The following is a 23,959-nucleotide window of genomic DNA, read 5'->3' on the forward strand; positions in this document are numbered from 1 at the left end:
ACAAAGATCCAGTGCAGCCAAGAAGCAAATAAACTAAAACACCGTGTCCTGTTTTAGGATCTGTCCCATATTCATCAGGTGACATCCCTGTGGCTGCGGCCAAGAGAAAACATCACATCAAGATTCAATAACCTTGTGCCTTTGGAAAGAAGGAGTTCTCTTCCTTTCTGCTTTTATCACATGTAAAATGGGATGAAGAACTTCAACCCTGCCCTAACATGGAGTTGTCATGAGTCTAAGCGTGTAAAGGCATTGCATCTTAAAGCCTGTGGTAAGCTGTAAAGTGGAGGAAGGATATTATCATGATTATTTTTTTAGTGTTTACATGTTCTTTTCTCATCCTTTTATGTTTTTAATTTATTTTTAATTGGAGGATAATTGCTTTATGATATTGTGATGGTTTCTGTCATACATCAATATGGATCAGCCATAGGTATACGTATGTCCCCTCCCTCTTAAACCTCCCTCCCATGTTGCACCCCACCCCTCCCCTCTAGGTTGTCAAAGAGCACCGGGTTGAGCTCCCTGCATGAAACTGCAAATTCCCACTGGCTATCTCTTTTACATATGGTAGCGTATATGGTTCAATGTTACTCTCTCAATGCATCCCACCCTCTCTGGAAAGGAGAATATTAATAATAACCAGCAGCAAGTTCTGATAACCTCCAAACTCGGTCAGCCCTTTTCCACAGAAGATGAGCAACGTATCTGTAAGAAAGGTGGGAAGGAAGCTCAAGATCAAGGCTCCCTCCACACGGGATGTCTCGGCCCTGAATCAGGGATGCTGTCACTTTCAGAGTGCGGCTGCAAGGTGTAAGGGTCTGGTCACCCTTTAATTATGTGGGTCATGACTCCCATCCATCAGCTCCCTTCCGACCACACTTCCCTTCTGAGCTGCCCTGGACCATCACGTCACCCGCTCACTCCCGGAGCGTCAGACCCCTTGGCCTGCCCACACACGCAGCAGCCCCTTGGCCTGGACCATTCCACGGGTCCGCCTCCCCTGAAGGGCACTGGGGCGGGCCTGAGGAAGTCTCGCAGTGGGGAGGGGTGCCCCTCCAGGCTCCATCAGCTGTCTCCACTGGGTTTGTAGCATGGCCTAGCACTCCTTCCGCAGGCCTCTGTCAGCATTTCCCAGTCTCTGCAGCAACTCTTTCCAACCTGATTGCTCTCTGCAGACCCCCTGGCTCAGGCCCCCTTCAATGTATCACCTCCCCTTCTACTGTGGAAGGAAACACCTGTGCCCTTCTCTTGCTAACGCCAGCCCCTCCTGCCTCTGCTGGCATCTATTCTCAGCACACCCAGGGGCCCACCTCGCCCCACCATGGCCCTTTCCCTAGCTCCCTGCTCTGTCTCTCCCCAGATATCAAACCACCTTACCACCCTTAGCACTTTCCTTCTCTTTCTTTTTTGACTTTAGCTCCCCGACCAGGGAATGAACCCGGGCCCTTGGCAGTGAGAGTGGGAGTTCACCATCCAACCTCTAGGAAGTCCCCCTTTAGCTTTCCTCTAACGCCCACTGTGGATGCGGATGGCCACAGTGGTGATAAGTGCCGGCCTGTGGAGTGGCGGTGAAGACTCCCTCATTCCTGACTGTTCCTGCCCCCACTGGGGCCCCCAGGCTCACCACCCTCCTCATCTTACAGTTCTTTGTCTCCTTGGAGACTCGTTCCTTTTGCTCGTCCAATCCTGGTTATTCCTCCACAGAACATCAATATAGTCACCAATATTTTCACATTCCTGGCACTTTCCTTGCCTGCTGCCCACGTGGCCACTGGGCACTGGAAATGTGGGCAGTGTGGAGGAGGCCCCAGATTTTAAATTTCGTTTTAATTAATTTAAATTTCACAAGTGGTGTAAGAGAGTTTTCCCTGAAACACAGCTTTATTGTTTTGGTAGGACTAGCTTTGACTTTAACTGTAGAAAATTTGAATGCAAACTGAACGGGCTACAAGCATAAAATATGCAGAGAATTTTGAAGACTTGGGACAGGAAAAAAAAATGAATGTAAAATGCCTCATTAATGATTTTTTATGCTGATTACATGTTGAGATGAGGGCATTTGGAATATATTGAGTTAAATAGAGTCTATTATTAAAATAAATTTTACTCATTTATTTTTCCTTTTTAATGTAACTCCTGGAACATTTGAGCTCATGTGCCTGTATTATATTTCTTGTGGAGAGGACTGGTGGGGCACTTACATGCTCACTAAGAGAGTTCAACTATTATCCTGATTTTACATATAAGAAAACAGAGGCTTCAGGAGTTTAGGTAACTTGCCCGAGGTCACAAAATAAGTGCAGGACCCTGACCTCTGCTTACAAAGTGTTTTCACTTGGGCTTTTTGAAAGTCCTATTGGGTGGAGAGAAAAAATAAAAAGAATAAAGAATGGCACAATTTCATTCCTTTTTATGACTGAGTATTATTTTATTGTGTATGTTCCACATCTTCTTATCCATTCCTCTGTTGATGGGCACTTAGGTTGCTTCCATGTCCTGGCTCTTGTGAATAGTGCTGTAATGAACATTGGGGTGCATGTATCTTTTTGAATTATGGTTTTCTCCACTTATGTGCCCAGGAGTGGGGCTTCTGGGTCATACAGTAGTTCTATTTTTAGTTTTTTGTTCTCTGTTATGGCTGTACCAATTTATATTTCCACCAACAGAGTAAGAGGGTTCCCTTTTCTCCACACCCTCTTCAGCATTTATTGTTTGTAGATTTTTTGGTGATGAATTGGGAGAGTGGGATTGACATATATACACTATGTATAAAATAGATAACTATTGACACTATGTATAAAATAGATAGCTATTGAGAACCTACTGTAAGTACAGGGAGCTCTATTTGATGCTCTGTAGTGACTAAAATGGAAAGAAAATCTAAAAAAGAGGGCATATATGTATATGGATAGTTAATTCACTCTGCTGTACAGCAGAAACTGAGACAACATTGTAAAGTAACTATCTTCCAATAAAATTTAAAAAAAATAAAAGAAGAAGCCTTTGGGGCTTTCCTGGTGGCTCAGTGGTAAAGAATCTGCCTGCCAATGCAGGGGACACAGGTTTGACCCCTGCTCCGGGAATATCCTACAAGAACAACTCCTGAAGCCTGCACTCTAGAGCCTGTGCTCTGCAACAAGAGAAGCCAGCACGGTGAGAAGCCTGGGCACCGCGCCCAGAGAGAAGCCCCTGCTCGCCTCAACTAAAGAAAAGCCTGTGCACAGCAACAAAGACCCAGCACAGTCAAAAAAAATAAATAGATAAAATGAATTTTTCAAAAAGAAGAAGCCCATGTCTCTTTCTGGCCTGGCTCAATGCTTGTCCCACGCAGATGACAGTGACCCCGAGGAGGCGCACCCCGCAGCCCCACCCACCTGTGCATAGCGCCCGCTGCAGATGGCGCCTCTCCAGTCCGGAACGTTGATGCAGTCTGGGTGCCGGACCAGCCAGTTGTCATCCTTGGTGAGGTAGGAGCCGGGGTACTCGGACACGGAGCCGTCCACATCGTGGAACACCGATGTCTTATCCCCGTCCATGTCCAGCTGGTTGAACCAGGGCCCGGGCTCCCCGAAGAAAACTCTGGAAGTAATCTAAACAGAAACCGGGAAAGTGAGGCTGAACCAGAAGGTGGAGGGTGGGCGGTAGTGGCCATTGGCGGGCCAGGGTGAAGTTCCCGATTTCTGCTGATGCTACCAACCAGCCAAAGCAGAGAGGCTCCAGGGCAGTGCAGGAAACCGCATGGCTGACCCTTCAGATGGAGCCAGAAAGACAGTCAAACGTCTGCTGTGCTTCGGCCCTCAGGCCCAGCATGCGGTTTTGGCCTCTACTCGCTGGAGGGCTGGCTGCTGTGTGCAACCCCAGAGAGTACTATGACACGTGGCTCAAAAGACGGCCGGGGGCGGGGAGGTGGGCAGAGGAGTGTGTGTGTGACAGAGACAGAGAGGAAATGAGGTTGAGGTGGTGGTGAGCGTTTGCATGAGTGTTACATATATATATAACACAAACACATGTCAGGGGGATATGTGTGAGCGAGGATGTGTATGTGAGTGTGTGTGGGTATGTGTGTGTGAGTGTACACTGTTGCAGGAAGGCAGTCTTTCAACATGAGCCCTTGGAGAGTTCCATGACTGACCTCTTTCAGGCCTCCAATGGCCTGAGTAAAGAAATTAAGTAACTTGAGTTTCACATCTTTTCCCTCAGCTGCCAGGAACTGGGCAGACAGGCAAAGGGCAGGAGCAGGGGGAGGAGGGGGGAGGTCTGGGAATGCTGTAACCCAGAAAAAATGTACCCGGAGCCCTGGACCTGCCCGTCTCAGGGGCAGCCCTCCATCCTGACCACCTCACCCCAGGCTCCTAATTTGCTGCCGTCCAGGGCCAGGAGGGCCCTGTTTATGTTTCAGTCTCCGGGAGAGATTAAACAGAGCTTCTTCTGCAAAGATTCCTTCGGAAACTGCTGGTTTTTTTTAGATTAATTGTGCCAACTGAAGTGGCCCAGTCACCAGACTCCAGAGGTTGAACCCAAGAGCCTTGGAGGAATAGAGCCTCAGAACTCTGAGGGCAGCGGAAAGTTCCTGCCAAGGCTTGGGTGGGTTTTGAGCTGGCTGAGGGCAGGCGGGCATTCACCCAGACTTGACCTGTGGGGCAACCTCCACTTGTACTTTTCCAGTTTGGCTGCAGACAGACCTGAGACGTGGCCTGACCTGCTTGGAGGAGGATGTTCAACCCCTGTGGTGGTGGCAATGGCTCTGACTCCAGGCCCCCAGGGACTCGTGAATCACTGGCTGAGTCTGGGTTTGCTGGGAGCCCGCCCCAGGTCAGGGGGGAGGCCCACTCACCGGGACATCCTCAAAGGCGATATTGGTGACGTTGTTGTGGGGGCAGCTCTGCCAGGCGTTGTTCAGACGGAAGGCCAGGGCGCTGGTGTGCCGGCCCTCCAGGGCTGCGAACTTGCGGAAAGTGCAGTTCTGGATGTTGATGGGGCCGTCATAGAACTGAATGCCTCGGATGGGAAAATTCCTGTGGAGTGAAGGGAGTCAGCTGTTAGGCTGATGGCCATGCCGGGCTGCCATGTTGTTTGCACCCTCCAAGGTGGGTGGTAAGAGACTTTCTGGGTAAGTCGTTCCTCATTCCTACTCCACCTCCCAAAACTGCCCCTATAACACAACATGGTTGATTCATCATTCACTAAGAAAGCATTTATGGATGCAGTATGCATGCATCTGTGCTCAGGTGCGTTTGACTCTTTATGACCCCATTGACTATATAGGCCACCAGGCTCCTCTGTCCTTGGGATTCTCCAGGCAAGAATACTGTAGTGGGGAGCCATTCCCTTCTCCATGAGATCTTCCTGACCCAGGCATGGAACCCATATCTCCTGCATTGCAAGGCAGATTCTTTACTGTTGAGCCACCAGTCACATGAATAAATGATTGCTGGATGAATTATTAGATGGATGGATGGATGTCTAATTGCTGGCTTGAGGTTTGGGGGATGTTCTGGACAGACATTTCCCCAAATCTTTCCATCCTATCAAGAGTCATCAGATAAATATGGTGAATATTCTTGGAGAGTGCCAGTATCAATATCATGTCCCTCGGGAGAGTACAGCCATTAGTCATTATCCCCTTAGTTTTAGTTGCTATAACAATTTAATTAGATTAAGACCCAGATGCGTTTCCTCTCTGTGAGTAAGCCTTTCGATGGACTGTGTGCTGGGTTTGGGAAACGAGGGAGAGGGAGGACACGGAATGGAAGGTGATAGTGAAATGGAAGAGTAACTTCCATGTGATGTTTCAAGCACCCTTAGAAGAGAGGGCAGGACCCACGGGGAGGGCAAGCCTGTGAATTGGCAGAGGACCTCAAGAAAGCCCTGGTACCCAGGAGGCAGGGAAAGATGGAGTAAGAGGCAAAAGACTTGGAGCTGGAGGTAGGAGGGCTGTGGGAGAAGCAGTGACTCAGAAATCCTGCCGCGGGTGCAGCAGGGGACACAAGATGCTGCTCTCCTTTGCCACAGACTCCTGAGCAGGGTGTGGAAAACACAGGCCTATGATGGCTGAGCAGATCCGTCTTGGGCCTGGCCCCGAATCTAGCCTTGTTCATTTTTCAAGCCTGATTTTTATTCTCTTACTGGTATCTCTACTTCAGGGGGTCTTCCCTGGTGGTTTAGTGGTAAAGAATCCACCTGCCAATGCAGGAGACATTGGTTCAATCCCTGAGAGGGGAAGATCCCCTGGAGAAGGGAATGGCAACACACTCCAGTATTCTTGCCTGAGAAATCCCATGGACAGAGGAGGCTGGCGGGCTACAGTCCATGGGGCTGCAAACAATTGGACATGACTGAGCGACTAAACAACAGCAACAACTACTTTGGGCCAGGAACCTCTCTTTCCATGGTAAACATAAAGAAGGAAGGGCAGAGGAAGGAAAACAAAGCAGAGAAGGGGGTCTGTCCATGGAGACAGACCACATTCCAGCTGTCTCCATCTCCAGAGCTGGGCTCCCTTCATCCAGACAAGTTTCCCCAAGGAAGGGCCTGGTCATGCCAGTCTCGGCAACGTGCCTTCAGGACATCGTGTGCCAAGGACTTCTGGTATTTCTGTATCTTTCTCTTTGTAATTGATTAATGTCATCGCCTTGAATCCTGTTTTCATGGAGCAGCTCCGGGCATCTTTCCATTTAAGGTATTGTAGGGGCAGCCCGTTCTGACTTGCTCTATATTTAAACTGTGTGCTTACTTTACACTGGGACCCCAACCCAGGCCTATATAGGAGGGATCCCCCATGATTTGGTCTGCATAGTCCTGGGCTCCTGCTCTCAAACGCAGTTGGAGGAACCTGCCCGAGTCTGACCAAGCTGTCAGGCCTCCATAAACAAACTCACCTCTGTAAGTCATCAGGACATTCTGGCCCTGGGAGGCTGGGAACCCTCAGTGTGAAAACCCAAATACGCAGACCCAGAGTTGCTCGTAAAAATGATCTGAAGGGATTGCTACATTGCTTAGGCTAGACAGAAACAAGGGTTTCTTGATCACTCATGCCCAAGGAGACTGTGGGTCTGTCCTCACAATCTTTTCAAAGATGCCCATCCCTCTAGGGCTGGGGGCTTAGGCCTGGGTCTCATCTGTAGGAGCAGGAAAGATAAATTTCTCAGAAAGAGGAGAAGACTTGGGGGCGGGGCAGGAAGGGCCGATCTTAGCCCTCTGCTGCTTGTGGCTCAGCGGCTCGCTCTCTGGCTTGAATTCACGTCTGAGCAGAAACACCATCCTTACCGCTGACTCAGCCTGCAGTTTTCCGAGGAATTAAGCGAGTCCCTTTGCTCTGCTAGCTCATCACCTCTCCAAGTCACCGCCCCCCCCACTGCCCCAGTCACCTGGTTATCATCCAGCGATAGAGAGCCTCTGACCCCCTCCCCAGGACAGCCCTGCTACTCTGCTGTTTAACAGACCTGATGGCTAGAAAATTCTTTCCCGCACAAAACCAATTCTGACTCTTAGGCACGCACAGGGTGAGTTTCATCTTCTAAGTGCATGGCAGGTTGTGTGACAGCATCTCCCGTGCTGTTCCCCCAAGTCTGGTCCCATCTTCTGCTTGAAAATCCCTGTCTCTATGTGACATGACTCGGCTGTGTCGCCCTCTGGGTTACTCCCCTTCGAGTGCTTAGGGCTGACTATCCTCACACCACTGTCAGGGGTGGGTGAGATGCTCCAAGTGAGTGGGCTGTCCAAGGAGAAAGGAAGCCAGGGTCACCCATCCTGGACACTAAATTCCCATGGATGTGGCTCAGAACCACATTATATGTTTTGACAGCTTGCCCCGCTGCTGACTCCCTTTCAACACAATTTTTTGACTTCTCTCTCTCATTCTAGATTTCACCTCTCTGCTGGCTAATTGCAATTGTTTCCATGATTTCTCTGACCAGTAGAGGACAGAGGAATTCACAGTCAACAGGTAGAGATCACATACTAGCATCTTTCCTTCCACTGCTGTCATTTAAGTTAAGCCACAAGTCCCTTGGACAGCAGGGAGATCAAATCAGTCAATCTTAAAGGAAATCAACCCTGAATATTCACTGGAAGGGCTGATGCTGAAGCTGAAGCTCCAATACTTTGGCTACCTGACATGAAGAGCTGATTCACTGGAAAAAGTCCCTGATGCTGGGAAAGATTGAAGGCAGAAGGAGAAGGCGGTGACAGAGGATGAGATGGTTGGATGGCATCACCAACTCAATGGACATGAGTTTGAGCAAACTCCAGCAGGTGGGGAAGGATAAGCGAGCCTGGCGTGAGGTCACAAAGAATCGGACACAACTTCATGACTGAACAAAAACAGGCAGAACAAGGAAGCTGCCACGCTTGCAAACCTACTGGCCTATAGGGAGGGTCCTTCCACTGTGGTCCAAGCCACCGGGGCCCCAGATCCTGTTGTCCATCATCTCTGTGCCAACGTTGCCACTCTCGCCGACGAACAAGCTGTTCTTGATCTCCTGCTTGGAGCCATCATCATAGGGGAAGGTTCCACCACTGCAGAGGGAAGGTGTCTGAGATGAGATGTCCGGAGACAGCATCCCATAGGGGTCAGGGGCAATGACCACTGCTCTTACCTGGCCAAGGTCAGGCCGATGCCATTGTCAGCAAACCTGGGGACAAGAGCAGACAGTCAGACAAGAGCATCTCAGACTTAACACACATAAAAGAGAGGAGATATCATGCATCTAAGCCTGTTCAATGTCCCACATGCGCATTTTCAGTGAAGCCCTCACTGTAATTCCTTCTCCTCTGGACGTGTGTGTATGTTCATATGCTCAGTTATATCTGACTCTTTGTGACCCCATGGACTGCAGCCTGCTGGTCTCCTCTGTCCATGGGATTCTCCAGGCAAGAATACTGGAGTGTGTAGCCATGCCCTCCTCCAGGGGACCTTTCTGACCCAGGGATCAAATCTGCATCTCTCAAGTCTCCTGCATTGGCAGGTGGGTTCATTACCACTAGCGCCACCTGGGAAGCCCATGTCTCCTTTAAATCAATCACAATAAAATCGGGAAATAGACTTATTTCCTATGTACAGTTTCTGGTGTCCCTTTTATTTTGCTAAGTGGCATGTAGGATCTTAGTTCCCTGACGTGGGATCTTAGTTCCCTGACTAGGGATCAAACCCATGTCCCATGCACTGCAAGGCAGATTCTTAACCCCTGGAACACCAGGATAGTCCATGGACTCCCACTTTTAATACCAAAGGCAGACCAGGAGGACATTTTTCATTTCTCCTTTAGAGGAAAGCCCAACTCAGCTGCCTGTCCCTCTGGTTCTTGCCCAGTGTGGCCATAGCTGTCCATGGGGACCTTCTATCGGAGCTCGGGGTTCCCTGTCTTCTTCCTCTGGGCTTGGAGTCTGATGTGCTGCTATTTTAAGTTCCAGTTCAACTGCTCACCTTGCAGGAAATTCATTCAACAGAGTCTCAGTGTACCATGTCTAAGACGGAGATGAGGATTTATATCTCTGAGAAACACGGTAAGAAATAAATGCGACTAAATATCCAGCACACGGGAAGTGCCTAGAATGTGTTGGTCTCCTTCTCCTTCCTTCCTCCTGCTGACTGGCGACATGAACGCCTTTGTGACCTAGAGCCAAGCCCAGTGACTATTTGGGGGCAGTCATGACCCACAGCCGCTGACACGGTGGACAGAAGCCACATGCTGCCTCGACCAGGCCTCCTGGGTCACTGCCCGCTGCCCTTCCACGTCCCTGCCTGGCTGGGCAGCCAGAAGGTCAAACATCGGTCTGTCTGGACTCCTCTGTCTTGCTCGTGTCTGTCTCCCACCCGGGGGAGGTGGGGAGGAGCTTGGGCTCCAAACTGCGCCCATGCCTCACTCACCTGCAGCTGTCCAACCACACGTCCCCGCCACGCAGCCAGGCCCCGTGATCTTGGTTCTTGTAGGCGGTGAAGTGTTTGATGATGGCTGGCTCCCGGGGCTTCAGTGGGTCGGCATCCTGGTGGGGGCTGTATCTGGAACGCACCATGGGGAGGCACAGGTGACCGAGTTGTTGGGGAAGGGGCACTCTTGAACTGACTGCCCTTCTGGGCGGTGGTGAGCTTCTCTCTGCTCTCGGTGCCCAGAAGACTCGGGCTAAAGAGCAATCAACCTGCCCAGCCTGGGCTCTGCAATGAGCTTTCTGAGCCTGACGCCAACGTCAGAGGTCTTCTCTTCAGGCGCCAGCCCCATGCAGCCTGCAGACATGTCGCTTCTCTTGTTCATCAACGCCATTGAGGACCGCTCCCCTCAACCCTGGCCCCAAGGTGGGATCAAAGCCCTGGAGAAAGTTCAGACAGCCAGTCCTAACCCTGGCACTTGATGCAGACCAGGAGGGGGAGTCTGAGATGCCCTGCTCTCTACTCCCCAGGGAGTAACCTTGACCTTGTGTCTTTTCTGGGCTGCTACATCTTAGCCACCAAATGGAGTGCTGAGCCTGGATGTTCCTTCCACTGGGAGGATCATGTCACTGGTGTTGCCTACTCTTGACAGAGACCAAGCACCTTGGTCTGTTCAAAGGGTACAGATTTTCCCAACTACCCAGTGGTTTGGACAACACATTTTTAAAGCAGCTCCTGGTCTTGGGCTGAGCTCCAGATGGATGTATAGATACAACCTCAATGTTTCTGCCTATTAAATTGATGGCAAAATTCCTCCCTTCTTTTCTCTTCTCTTCACCTTTTATACCCCGGCCCTGTTAACTTATTAAAAAGCAGGTTTTGGATTTTGCTGATGTTTCTAGAAACCTCTTGAAATTTCTTTTCCCTTACAACTGCTAAAGCCTCGACCCTGACTCAGATTTGGCTCCACTCAGTTTTTCCCATAAAGTACCCCCAGCAGCTAGCTCCACGCACAGGACACAGAACGTGCCAAAAGACACTTGAGGGATGAACGAATGAGTGGATGAAGGGAGTAGGGCTGAGTGCAGAGGTCCCCGCGGAGTGCATGGACTCCCCAGGGCTGCTCACCTGGCTGAGATGATGGAGAGGAAGGGCCGCTTGTCCTTGGCAGAGGCCTGGGTGGTCTTGACCCCGTTGTCTATGATCATGCCAGCCTGGGGAGAGGGGACATTTAGGGACACATTATTGTGGACCACAGGCTGCAGGCATCTTCTTACACCCAGCCTCACGGTGTACTCTTGAAAGCTCCAGTAAAACCAGCTTTGCTCTCAGAATGTATTAATAGAGATAGGGGGTCTGCAGTGAGGGAGGTGAAGAACATGGATTGCTCTGCATGGCTCAAGTCAAATCTGGAATAAGGTGTTGTCGCTGAGGTATAGATGAGGATGCTGAGGTTTAGATGGGGTTAAGTATTTTGTCCAAGGACATACAGCTAAGTCCATTACCAGAACTCACACCGCTTTGGGCAGTTATAAGCCCGGGTTCCAAACTAAAGACAATAGGTATGCTGTCTTGGGAAATGTGTCTGCAATGATGCAAAGAAAATGCTGAGCTTAAGCTTTGTCTTTACCTTGAAGCAGGGGTCTTTGATCCTCCCCTAGTTTTGTCTCAGTTTTTGCCTGACTCAAGGAAAAAAAATCTCACTTTCTTATTTGGCCCCCAAGGTGTACACTTTGCCAGCCACAGGTGAGTGTGAGTCTGGGCAACCGAACAAGGCTGTCCAGGGTCACTCTGTTTAGTCTACCCTCAGGGCTGGATTTGAGTCGGACACGACTGAAGTGACTTAGCAGCAGCAGCAGCAGCAGGGCTGGATTCCCGCGGCCTGTTAGGAAGGTTTGAATACATCATCTCCTCTTTATAGAACTGAGGATGCTGTCTACTGTGATCTTCAGCTGGCGTGTAATTAAGTGGTGGGAGGTGAGTGAGTCAGAAGCGGGGCTCCATCCTCAGCACTTCCCTCATGAGTGTTACCTATCCCGTCACCTCTGGGACTTCAGTTGCAGCCTCTGTAAGATGGGCTGATGACACTGAGGTCCTGCTGTGAGGACCAAGTAAGACAGGACAGGTGAAGAGCCCAGGGCAGAGCCCTCACCCGGTGACACAGGGTCAGTGCTCATGTTGGCATGGGCGCCAACACCATGCATGGGGCTCCTCCCTGACTCAGGCCTCAGAATCCATCTGGCTCAAGGGTCTTCTTTGTCCTCTTCTCTCCCTGCCACCTTCCTCAGGGCCCGTCTCTCCCTCTGTGCCCAGGAGTCCTGGTTACCATCCTCCCTCGAGTATTCCTCTCCTTTCCAACCTCCCCAAACGTCAGGGTCCTATGTGGCCCAGCCCCCGCTCATGGGGAGGCTTCTCTAGGAAGGGGTCGTGACAAGCGGCCAACAGTTGTCTCTCCACGGCCTCTCTTCCCCCACAGAGATGTGGCCCCTAAGCCTGTTCTGCAGAGAGATGGCTCTCCCAGGCCCGCAGCAGCCTCAGAAAAAGCCACCTGGAGCTTGTGCTAACTCCCTCACCTCTGTCCAGGTGGCACTGTGCCTCCACTCTCTGTCCAGGGAAGCTCGTCTTTCTTGGCTTCTAGGACATGACATTGCCCAGGGTCCTCCCTCTGCCCACACAGCCTAGTCCTCCTCTCAGGACCCCTTTCCCCACTCCACCTCCCAGGGCTGTTCTGAGATTATTTCTTTACACTTTTCTCTAGCTGAATCTCTTCTTTTGACCCTGAATGCATCCATTCCCCGCTAAGGGTATCAGTTTCCTCCATCAGCACCACTAGGAAGAGGACCAGAAGACCAGCCTTGACATTCCGGACCCTTTCTATATACGTGCTGTCCCTGCATTCCCAAGGCTACCTCTGTCCCCATCGCAGCATCTCCAGTCCCAGCCCCGCTCCCAGGCTCCATTCCTGCGTGACCATGAAACTGGTCTTGATGTTGTCCTTTTTGGAGGTCCTGGGCACCTTGAGACCCCAGTCCTTTCCCCAGCACCTTGCTTGGGGCTGGACTCACAGAGCTGTTGTTGCTGTTGTTTATTTGCTAAGTAAATAAACTCTTTGCGGCTCCATGGACTGCAGCCCGCCAGGCTCCTCTGTCCATGGGGTTTCCCAGGCAAGAATACTGGAGAGGGTTGCGATTTCCTTACACACAGAGCTGCTGATCAGTAAATGAAGATGACCGGAAAATTCTATTTCCACTTGCCTTTGCAGTGCTGCACACCAAGGGAAAAAGGCGAACAGAGGGAAGGATGCTGACGCTGCCTCTGACTTTTCTCCAGGACCAGGTTCTAATCTCCTCCAGCTCACACGACCTGGCTTTGCACACTCATCACTGCTCCCATCCCCACCATGTGCGCTGCAAAGTCAAACTCAGGTGCCCCAAGCAGGGGCCACCAGGAGGAGCAGCCTGAGTGATGGCACTTCCTGCTTCTCCTTTTGGCTCCCACCAGTTGCCAGGTAGAGGCCAAGGCAGGAACAGCCACAGGAGAGCCTTGCTAAGGACGGCCAGGACCCGGGAGGCCACGGAAGGCCGCTTTGTGTCCTTCAAGTCCAAGCTAGGAATGCACTTGCTCCGGGCTGTCAGCAATGGCAGTTCTGGCTCTAACCCCACACAGGGCTGGGAAGACTGACCAATGGGCTGGCGGAGGCGCAGTCTGGAAGCACTTACCCGGTAGTTGGAGTGCGCTCGGTTGTTAAGGAATTTCCCCAGTGGAATGTGCTCTGAATAACCCGGGGAGTACATGCCGGCCGAGGGGCCTGTCGGGACGTGGTGAAAAATGAACCAGAATCCAGTTTCCTAGTGGAGGAGGACACAGGGGAAAGGCACAGAATTCAGCACCAGGGAGCTTCTTGTGGGGGTAACTGTATGGCCCAGACTTGGGGTGAGCCTAGGGCTATCACCCAAACAGCCCCACTGCCCACCCCCAAACACACCTGCAGGAAACAGTGAAAAGTATGAGGCAAATATATTTTGCGGGCAGGCGGAGTTCCATCCCGACTGTTAAAACCTTTTGTGGGGTCCTACTGTATCAGCCATGAGAAACAAATGACTGGACTTCAGAGCTACCTTGGGGTCCATTGCCACCGCCTCTCCCAACACAGAACACGAGGGTCGCCTGAGCTTTTTTCTTAACTTTTCCCTTTTATTCCACAGACATGGAAGCTGAGGCCCAGAGACAGCAGCTGACCTGCTCAGGACCCCCAGGAAGGTGAGAAGCACAGAGGGCTGGGTGAGAGGCAGGCGGGGTAGACAGAATGCCGTGTTTGGACTCGCTGCGTGTCCCCGCCTGATCTTCCTCCCCGTCAGCTTTTAGGTCTTAGCACAAATCTCATAGGGATGAAACAAGGTTGATAAATTACTGGAGTTTATGGGATTTCCCTGGTGGTGCAGAGGTTAAGACTCCACGCTCCCAATGCAGGAAGCACAGGTCTAATCCTTGGACAGGTAACTAAGATCGCACATGCTGCATGGTATGGCCAAAAATAAATAAAAGTAAATAAACTTGCACACACAGCAACACAAAATAATTTTTTAAATTATTAAAATTTTAAATTATTATTAAAATGTGAAAACAATTTTAAGTTATTGGAGCTTAGAACACTGATATGCCAGGCATCTAATAGTGAGTTATTGATCATGTTAGCTATGATTATCAGTGTGACAAAGGGCCAGAAGCATCACTTAAAACCGAGTCCACCTGGACTTCCCCGGTGGTTCAGGGGTTAAGAATCTGCCTGCCAATGCAGGAGACACAGATTTGATTCCTGGTCTGGGAGCTAAGACCCACATGCTTCAGGGCAACTAAACCTCTGTGCCACAACTATCTAGAGCCTGTGCTCTGCAGTAAGAGAAGTCACTGTAATGAGACGCCCTCACACCACAAGCAGAGAAAGCCCGTGAACAGCAACGAAGAGCTGGTGCAGCCAAAAACAGAAAAAGAAAACCAAGCCCATCTGCCTCCCAAGCTGGCCCTTCCCTCCTCACCCTGCTCCTGTCTGTGCAGATGTCTAGACTGGGGCTCAAGGCATACGTATTCCATATGCTGGACCTGGCCATCTCCTCTCCCCCAGCCCCACCCAAGGCAGGGATGTTTCCACTCACCTCGGATCCCGCAGCAGCACAGTTTATGAGGTTGTTGTTGGGATTGGCCATCCAGAAGGTGGACACAGCACTGTGGGCAGGAGCAGAGATGGAATGGCATCAGACAGAGGGCCACTGGCTCCCGTTCTGCCGTCCGGGTTGGAGGGGTGCCCCAGGTTAAGGGCTCTAATGAAGCTTCGAGGAACCTCTTAGCAGTGATTTGAGAAGCCCTTGATTTGTTGATCTGAAGCCTAATTTTCTCATTAAAGTGGTATGCATTTACACCCATAACATGCTCAGAATTTGAATGGAGTCTGGCTCTTGATGGTAGAAGTAAGTTTGTGGGTTAAATCTGAGATGGATCCTAGAATAAATGGAAATGAGGGGAACCCAGGAAAGTGGCTGTTTCTAAGGAAGAGACCCTGGACTCAGAAGGGTGATCGCATAGGAAGCTCTGTTTCTCTGTCTCTCTCTGACTGTCTGTCTCTGACTGTCTCTGTCTCTCTCTCCCTGACTAGTTCTGTCTCTGACTCTGTCCTGACTCTCTCATGTCAGGAAGCACACTGGGAAGCTGGTAGCCGTGTGCATAGGCTGTGGGCACCGAGGTAGCAGCCCGCTTCCTCTCCTCAAAGGAGCCCTGTGTGTCACCCGGAAAAACCCAAGGATGAGAACAGTGGTCTCTCCGGACAAGACCGATGCCTGTGAGGCCCAGTGAGAAGGGAGAATAGAAAACACTGTGCCTGAGCAGCTGAGAGCCTCAGGTGGTTAAGGCTGCAAGGTCCGGGCCACACAGGAGCCCAGGACTGAGGAGTCAAGCTGGGTGGGAAGTCGCGTGAAGGAGATGCTTACTTGCAGTCCTGCCGGGGCTTGGGGATGTACCCCGGGTAGGAGTCTTCTGTGATTGTCTTGCACATTTTGCTGTCACGGTCGGAGGGGAGGAGGGTTCCAGACTTGACGAGGAGGCCGAGACAGTGGTCAAAGGTGTTGCGCTCTTCTGGCCCATCTTCCGTGAAGAAGCAGTGGCCCAAAGAGTTATAGCCTACAACATCCTTGACCTGCCGGGGTCAAGACAGGGGACAGGTCACCCAGGGTCGCCACTCTTGCTCATTCATCCATTCCACACACACACACAGCCTCAGGCGCCACCAGGCTCTGAGAGGGGCACTGGGCGTTTGAAGATGGACCTGACACAGGTATTGGGCCTGGGGCGGGTGGGTCAGGGCGATAGAGCCGGACTTGAAAGTCCCTTCCAGCTGAAGGTGTTGTGACCGAGGCTTCCCAGGGTGGGGGAAAGGACGAGATGTTAGAATGAGCCCCAGAGGAGACTGTGGACGAGGTCCTGTGAGCTTAACCTGGCGAGGACACAGCGACTACACTGCCTACGAGGACTTAGAGGATTTCACCAAGAGGTCCCCAGAAAGGGCGGTGGGGAGAGTGCCACCTGGGAACAGCACCAGACCAGGGGGGCTTATGGCAGTAAGACTGGCTTCTCACTCTGCCCTCACCCATAGACCCAAGCCAGCTTTGAAGCCCGCAATCCATATCAAGCCTCATTTGCAGAAAGCCAGAAAGGGTTGCAAACTCCAGGTCTTCAATATCCTTCTTGGAATCACAGAGTCAGGGGGCTAAGCCTAGAAACCACTTGAAAACATGCAGAGGCCTGGGGTACAGTCTCTCAGACAAGTCTTTCAAACTCTCTCCAGCACACCCTCTCCACCTCACAATGAAGGAGTCCAGCTCCAGGATCTCCAAGGCCCCTTCTGGGTCTGAATCTCAATGAACTCATTAATCTGAGAGCTAGAGGGTCCTCAGAGGGCTTCTGGGCAGAAGTGTACCTTCTTGATTCTGCTCACTAGCATCCCTGACAAATGGGCATCCTGGTTCAGTTGAATGGCCCAGATGAGATGCTGGCTACCTCTCAAGGTACCCTATCCACAGTGGGGTGTGAGGATGGCAAGAAACACCTCACTACCTTGACTGAGATCTTCCATCCACATCCCTGCCCCTGGGTCCTGACTGCCCAATGACGTCACCCAACCAGGGAAACTGTGGCTCCCCTATGACATCATTCAACCTGATGCTGCAACAGGCCCTGGAAAAAATTCATCCATCACCCCCAAACAACTTCCCCTCCAGCACTGCTACCATTAGAGGGGTTATCCTGTATATTATGGGATGTTCGGCAACATCACTGGCCCCTACCCACTAGATGCCAGGAGAACCTTCTCAGTTGTGACAACCAGAAATGTCTCCAGACATTCATTTCCAAGAATCCTATTGGGATAGGCTTCCCCATTGACTCAGATGGTACAGAATCCACCTGCAATGCAGAAGACACAGGTTCAATCCCTGCATTGGGAAGATCCCCTGGAGAAGAAAATGGCAACTGACTCCAGTATTCTTGCCTGGAGAATCCCATGGACAGAGGAACCTGATAGGCTACAGTCCATGGGGTTGAAAAGAGTCGGATACGACTTAGCGACTAAACAACAATTCCACTGGGAAAGGGAAATGACAAAATTGCCCCTGTCTGAGAAGCACTAATCCAGGGTAAACACCCCACTTCCCTCTGAAGTCTCTTTTACGACAAATCTTACCTACCTCCCCAGCTCCCATGCAGCCCTGTGCTAGAAGCATCCAGAATTAGGACCCTTCGTGTCCCAGCACTGACCTGGGTACTTATACCTTTTAATCTTGCTGAAATCTTACATAATCCAATACTGATATTTTTTCTTTTAGAGATGAGGAAAATGAGACTCAGAAAGGTTGAGTGATTTGCCCAAGATCATGCAACCCACATGTGTGAAACCAGGGCTGAAACCCCAGGTTTCTGTGTCCATTCACCCATAAGGGTGGGTCACAAGCACAGCTGCCCTGTGCCAGGCAAGCTCTCTGTTCTCTCAAACAAGTATCACCCCCTTAATCTTTGATAATAAGCAAGGGAGTGATCTTGAATGCTATTCAGTCCCTCAATAAGCATTTTAGCCAATACCAAGGTCATGCAATGGGACTGCTTCATTTCCTCCTAATGAGCAATGAAGTTTCTTATGAATAGCCTGGGCAGACAAGCCTGGGAGGAAGAGGTGAGAAAGCATGGGCTGCTTGTCCTGGCAGGGACATCTGAGAGTAAGTTCAATGCACTTTACAGAGGACACTGAGGCCCAGAGGAGGGAGGTGGAGCCGTGTTCAGACCTGGGCCTCCTGCCTGCCGCCCACAGTTCCTCTTAAATCCCATGCACCCAGCTGCCCGTTGTCTGGATCATACTTTGGTTGTCATTCTTTGAATCCAAGTGAATAATGAATACATTCTTATTCTAACAAATGCCTGAAAAAGAAATTCCCTCTTCTTGAGTTGTGCTCTGGAGAGAAAAATCCTTATTGAAAGGAATAAAAATAACTCCTATTTGCTGGGTGTGAAATGCTTTACATATATTATCTCATCCAATCCTCATCCAAACTACTATTCCCTTTTGACCGATGACACCGAGACTTAGAAAGCTGCCCAAGTCCCTTCTCTTGCAAGGACGGATGGAGACTCGCTTCTCCATCTGTCTGATCTAAACTTTGTGTATGAACCAGTTCTCAACAGCACCAGAGAAAAAAACTCTCCTGTCTTGTGTTGCATTTCTTTCTTCTCTTTAGAAGTGGGGTGAAGTAGCATATAGAGTCAAGAGAGGAGTGTGATAAGGTAGAAGAAAGCCCTGGACTGGGAGTGGAAGACCCAAGTTCAAGTTTGGCTTCACCACAGACTTGCTGTGTGATTTGTCTGAGTGTCCTTAGGGAGACTTCTGAAATCCCTTCCAGCCCTAACACTGGATGACTGTTCTTCCTTAGAACAGTTCCTAGAATTAAGACACTTGAGCTGTGATATGGCTTGAGATGGGTACATACAGACAGATGACAGACAGATATGCAGGTAGATAGATAGATGTTATTGCTGTTGTTCGGTCTCTCGGTCGTGTCTGACTCTGTGACCCCATGGGCTGCAGCATGCCAGGTTTCCCTGTCCTTCACTCAAACTCATGTTCATTGAGTCGGTGATGCCATCCAACCACCTCATTTTCTGTCACCCCCTTCTCCTCCTGCACTCAATCTTCCCCGCATCAGGGTCTTTTTCAGTGAGTCGGCTCTTTGCTTCAGGTGGTCAAAGTACTGGAGCTTCAGCTTCAGCATCAGCCCTTCCAAGGAGTATCCAGGGCTGATTTCCTTTAGGATTGACTGGCTTGATCTCCTTGCAGTCCAAGGGACTCTCAGATAGACAGCAAGGAGCTGGATAAACAGACACACACACGACATGTGGTGTACCCACCGAATCTTCATGTACGCTATCCAGAAGCAGTGTGTACACTCCTGGCCATTCTCTTGCCCAAACTGCATTTTCCCTTCGTTCTTCTGGATATCTTCCCTCGTGATTGAGATCATGAAAGTGATTCCTGACAGCCGTTTTAAGTCTTCAACTGTTGTGAAGTGGAGTCTAGGCACGAGATTTGAGGGGTAAAATTCCTCAGCTCTAAGGAACTGCTTCAGTTAGAGTGACCTTGTAGTTTATTGTCTCAACCAGGACATTTTTGAGAGTGAAAGTGGGAACTATTAATACCAATTAACTATCAACTATTAACTATAATTAATAATTACTATGTTAATAATTATTTAACATAACTACTAATTCAGTTCAGGTCAGTTCAGTTCAGTCGCTCAGTCATGTCCGACTCTCTGCGACCCCATGAATCACAGCACGCCAGGCCTCCCTGTCCATCACCAACTCCCGGAGTTCACTCAAACTCATGTCCACAGAATCGGTGATGGTATCCAGCCATCTCATTCTCTGTCGTCCCCTTCTCCTCCCGCCCCCAACCTTTCCTAGCATCAGAGTCTTTTCCAGTGAGTCAACTCGTCGCATGAGGTGGCCAAAGTATTGCAGTTTCAGCTTTAGCATCAGTCCTTCCAATGAACACCCAGGATTGATCTCCTTTAGAATGAACTGGTTGGATCTCCTTGCAGTCCAAGGGACTCTCAAGAGTCTTCTCCAACACCACAGTTCAAAAGCATAAATTAACTGTTATTTATTAGTAATTAATTTAGGGACAACAGGTGTAAACTGGAACTGTTCGATGCAAATCAGGGCATAGGGTCACCCCAACTATGAGGACTTCCTCCTAAAACCCGCACACAGTATGAAAAGGAAATGACTGCAACAAATACAAATAGGGGGAGTGGATGGGATGCATTGGGAGACTGGGATTGACAAATAAATACGACTATGTATAAAACAGATTCATGCTGATATATGGCAAAAGCCATCACAATATTGTACAGTAATTATCCTGCAATTAAAATAATTTTAAAAAACAGATAACTAATGAGAACCTTCTGCATAGCTCAGGGAACTCTACTCAGTGCTCTGTGGTGACCTAAATGGGAAGGAAATTCAAAACAGAGGGGATATATGTGTCTGTATACCTGATTCACTTTGCTGTACAGCAGAAACTAACACAACATTGTAAAGCAACTATACTCCAATAAAAATTAATTTAAAACGTAAAACAGATACAAACAGAAGTGAATTGTATACCTGATTCTGCCTTCTAGGGTGAGTATGATATAATTCGTCTTAGTGAGAAACTTGGCCACAAGTATGACCTTATTAAAAGGAAGACTGTAATTTCTGAGCTTCTGCCATTTCTGCTTCCTCTTTTTTTTTTTTTGAGCTGCTAAGGAAAAGAGCGGAGTAGGCGGTGATTTGTTTTGCAGCCTGTGTTAATGAGCTTTTGAAAATGCAAATATAAGTTGGAAAAGGAAACTGAGAACTCAATCATTCTGCCTAATGAGGAAAAGAGTGAGTTTCTAAGGTGGTCCGGAATAGGTAGGGGAGGGCACTGCAGGAACCCCGCAACCAGGTAGAGGGAGGGAGGGCTTGAGAAGAAAAACTAGTCTCTCCATTTCCAGTTGGTCTGTGCTGGTCTGTGATGCACACTCCGCACCACCCCGACTCGGCCCATCTCCTTCCCATTCTGCCAAGGAAAGCCCTAGCCTCTGAGCCTTTGGGGGAAAACAGGGCCAAGTTTTCCTCATTTGGGCTCAGGAGGGAAGGAGAGATGAGAGCAGTTCATCAATCAAGAAATGAGTAAGGGACTTCCCTGATTGATGGTCCAGTGGTTAAGAATCTGCCTGTCAGTGCATGAGCCATGAGTTTGATTCCTAATTCAGGAAGATCCCACTTCCCCTGGCTTCTCCACAGTTTTCGTCTCCATGGAGATGCTTCCTTGCAGCACTGCCCTGATAGAAGCCCCTGAGAGCAGCCCTCCAGCCCCACCCACAGCACTTTCTGTGCTCTGACCATCCCCCACTCCACGTGAGCCTGTTTCCCACACGAGGCTTAGAGAGGGTGAGCAAGTTGCCCAAGGTCCATAGCTCAACACCTGTGGACCAAGCCCATCTAGACTATGCCCTCAAACCCATGCTTTCTCCTTTATACTGATGAGTGGCCCTGCTTGGAGAATTTACTATAATGTACTAGGAAGTGGTGGGCATGGTGTAAACCAGAGTAAAGACCACCCTGGGGCGGGGGTGCTATGACTTTGCCCCAGTCCATTGTGGCCAGGCAGGAATGTGGGTCTAGTGTTGCCAATTCAGCCTACTTCTCAAAGGAAGCCAAGAATCGAAGATTTTATGTGAAATCTCTTCATTTTCAAGTGATGAAAACTCATTCAAATGTTTCTTTAAACACCTCGGCCAAACAAAACACATCTGGCCACTGGGTTCCGTTGCTGGGCGCCATTTTGTGACATCCGGTTTAAAAGTACACAGAGAATGTGAGTTTGGTCCATTGAAAGAAAGTTCCATTTCGTGTAAAATTATCAAATGTTTCTCTAAATATGATACAAGCCAAACAAAACACAAACTGAATTCAGCGTGCAGGGTGCCATTTTGTAACGTCCAGCTTTAAAATTATGGAGGATGTAAGCTGAGTTCACTTAAAGAAGGATCAATTGAGTGTAAAACTTATCTGTGCAAATCAAGACAAGCCACACACACACACACCAACTTACTAATGAAGGCATTCCCCCAGTGCTTATGGCTCTGAAGACACTTGGTTCAACAGAAGAAAAGGGGAAAGGGCCCACTCCTGCCACCACTGCAAGCCTGTCAGGCAGGCTTGGTGTGACCCCTGCCTCATTTGCAGTTAAACAGATTCGTCATGACGCACAGTCATGGAATGATCCTTGGGCAAAGCAATGAGCAGAAGAGCTAGGCTCCCCGTGACCACTGAGTGCTCACCCATGTCTGTAGCCTGGTGCCCTTTAGCAAGGATACACTTATTTTCTCCTTCTTCTTTGGTGGGTTACCTCGTCTCAATTGATACTGTTCTCAAATCTGAGCCAAGGATGGTTCTACCCCCAATGGCCCTGGACCAAGTGACTAGATCTAAAACATCCCGCCATTGCTAATGGTCCCTGGGCCCAGCAGTGAGCAGATTGGCATCAGGGAGGGAAATCAAGGAGATGAAGGGGCTCTGGACCCCTTGCTGCCCCGGGAAGGAAGTGCTTACCAACAAGCCATTGGAGCCGTGGACGGTGACACAGCGGGAGAACGTGTGGTGGATGGAGAGATCCTTGACATACGTGGGCGGGTCGTAGCCCCCTTGTTCATCCACGTCGCCCGCCAGGTGGAAGTGAATTGGGTACTGACCAATCAGCTGCTGGCCCATGTGCTTCAGCTCCACGCCCTCCAGGTGTGCAGCCTTGAATCCCAGTGCAAACTGGGAGAGCAGAGCCCAGAGTCAGGAGGGGTCCATGGGGTTGCTCCCTGATCCCCCTCGCTGGTGCCCACATTTCAGAAATGTACATACACGTGTTGTCCTCAGAATGCTTCACTGAGCCCCACCTCAGGGACTCAGTACATCAAAGACATTCTCTGCAAATGGGTTGAGATGCCTGACTTTTCCTACCTCACTGGAGACAGGGTGCTGCTGATAATATAGTGATGTGCAGGGCAATGGATTGTGTGGGATCAAGACGTGCAGTGGGAATGTGCAGTGACTGGGGTTTGCCTCAACCTTCTTTTCCTGCCTCCAAGCTACTGAGCATTATGAGAAAGGGGTAACCCTGAGATAACCTGGGGGACGCTAGCAAGAAGTGTGCCCTAGGAGAGTTAGGGAGTCCAAGAGAGGATGGGCCCTGGGGCAGTAAGAGCCCAGGGTGTGGTCCACCATGTGAGGCCCTCTCTGGTTGGGGGAAGGGGAAGCTGAGCTTGGGGTCTTCATCAGCCCGTGACTCTAGCAGTGTGTGTGTGAGCTGTAGGGTGTTCCACACGCTTATGTCATAGTACACCCAGAGCCGTTCGTACACATTTCAAGGGACCCACTTGATCGCAATGAATGTCTATACTCCAGGAACTCACCGTGAAAGCACGGTTCAAAACAACTCCTGCCCCAGGTTGAGCTCTGCTAACTTCCACTAGGGAAGGATGACTTCAGGACATGCTAGCCATTCCTTCCAAAAACAGGTACACATTGAAATGCCGACTCTAGCAGTGGCTGCCCTGGAGAGCTGTGTTAAGAATGATTCTGCGTCTAATTTGGGCAAAGTGGGAAGGAGTGCTCTGGTCACTCAGGGATTTACTCTCAAGATGGGAAACAGGATTGTAGCAGCCTGAGTGACATAAATCTGCTTTTTTGGCTTTAATCTCTCTAATGATTTTATACTACCACCCCTTCCCCCACTCCTCCCCAGACACTGATTAGAAATATGTAGAAGTGGTATTAGAGGTTGCAGTGACTGGGATGTACTGCTTGAATTTAATCAGCAGGGGCCGGAGATGCTAGAAATCTTATTATATAGACCCCTGTGACAAAAAAAAAAAAATTGTCTTACCTATGCCAGCAGGGACCCCATGATGAACTGTTTCACTCAATTATTCCTTTCTGTTAGATTACTAAAAATGTCTTATCCTTAGAGCA

The 23,959-nt window shown here is 49.9% G+C and overlaps 1 protein-coding gene across 3 annotated transcripts in view; it reads right to left on the reverse strand.

Annotated features, from left to right (window-relative positions):
* Nucleotides 1-23,959, reverse strand: part of CEMIP (cell migration inducing hyaluronidase 1) — a 159,330-nt gene that overhangs the window by 13,705 nt on the left and 121,666 nt on the right. For all 3 annotated transcript variants that reach the window (XM_055417952.2, XM_055417951.2, XM_055417950.2), the window contains 10 exons: nucleotides 22,550-22,759; nucleotides 15,850-16,055; nucleotides 15,022-15,091; nucleotides 13,588-13,716; nucleotides 10,997-11,082; nucleotides 9,872-10,003; nucleotides 8,601-8,636; nucleotides 8,365-8,520; nucleotides 4,838-5,018; nucleotides 3,378-3,593 (listed from right to left, as the gene is read on the reverse strand). In XM_055417952.2, coding sequence (XP_055273927.2) covers nucleotides 3,378-3,593; nucleotides 4,838-5,018; nucleotides 8,365-8,520; nucleotides 8,601-8,636; nucleotides 9,872-10,003; nucleotides 10,997-11,082; nucleotides 13,588-13,716; nucleotides 15,022-15,091; nucleotides 15,850-16,055; nucleotides 22,550-22,759 — 1,422 coding nt within the window. The remainder of the gene's footprint in view (nucleotides 1-3,377; nucleotides 3,594-4,837; nucleotides 5,019-8,364; nucleotides 8,521-8,600; nucleotides 8,637-9,871; nucleotides 10,004-10,996; nucleotides 11,083-13,587; nucleotides 13,717-15,021; nucleotides 15,092-15,849; nucleotides 16,056-22,549; nucleotides 22,760-23,959) is intronic.

This window comes from Moschus berezovskii, chromosome 21 (assembly GCF_049115385.1).
Source record: "Moschus berezovskii isolate FMDL1 chromosome 21, NW_MosBer_1.0, whole genome shotgun sequence".
In the NCBI taxonomy this organism is placed as follows: Eukaryota; Metazoa; Chordata; class Mammalia; order Artiodactyla; family Moschidae; genus Moschus; species Moschus berezovskii.